A 227-nucleotide genomic window follows, 5' to 3' on the forward strand; every position below is an offset into this window, starting at 1 on the left:
TATCCAGGACGGCAGCGGCTTCATTGACGAGAACGAGCTGGATGCGCTTTTGAAAGACCTGTATGAGAAGAATAAGAAAGTAAGTGGGGGACAGAGATTGGGGGTGCCCCCCCTTCACCTCACTCCAGGTGCCTCCTTCCCTCTCCGTCTTCCACCAGCAGCATCGTCCACCTCCTGTATCCCGACTCCCTGGGGACCAGGAGAGATGCTGGTCCGGATGTCACCGT

The 227-nt window shown here is 57.3% G+C and overlaps 1 protein-coding gene across 1 annotated transcript in view; it reads left to right on the top strand.

Annotated features, from left to right (window-relative positions):
- Nucleotides 1-79, top strand: part of CALB2 (calbindin 2) — a gene marked incomplete at its 3' end in the record, with an annotated part of 3366 nt that extends 3287 nt beyond the window's left edge. The window contains exon 9 of the mRNA XM_010160176.1: nucleotides 8-79. Within this exon, the coding sequence (XP_010158478.1) occupies nucleotides 8-79 (72 nt within the window). The remainder of the gene's footprint in view (nucleotides 1-7) is intronic.
- Between the last annotated feature and the right edge of the window lie 148 nt (nucleotides 80-227).

This window comes from Eurypyga helias, unplaced genomic scaffold (assembly GCF_000690775.1).
Source record: "Eurypyga helias isolate BGI_N326 unplaced genomic scaffold, ASM69077v1 scaffold20180, whole genome shotgun sequence".
Lineage (NCBI taxonomy): Eukaryota > Metazoa > Chordata > Aves > Eurypygiformes > Eurypygidae > Eurypyga > Eurypyga helias.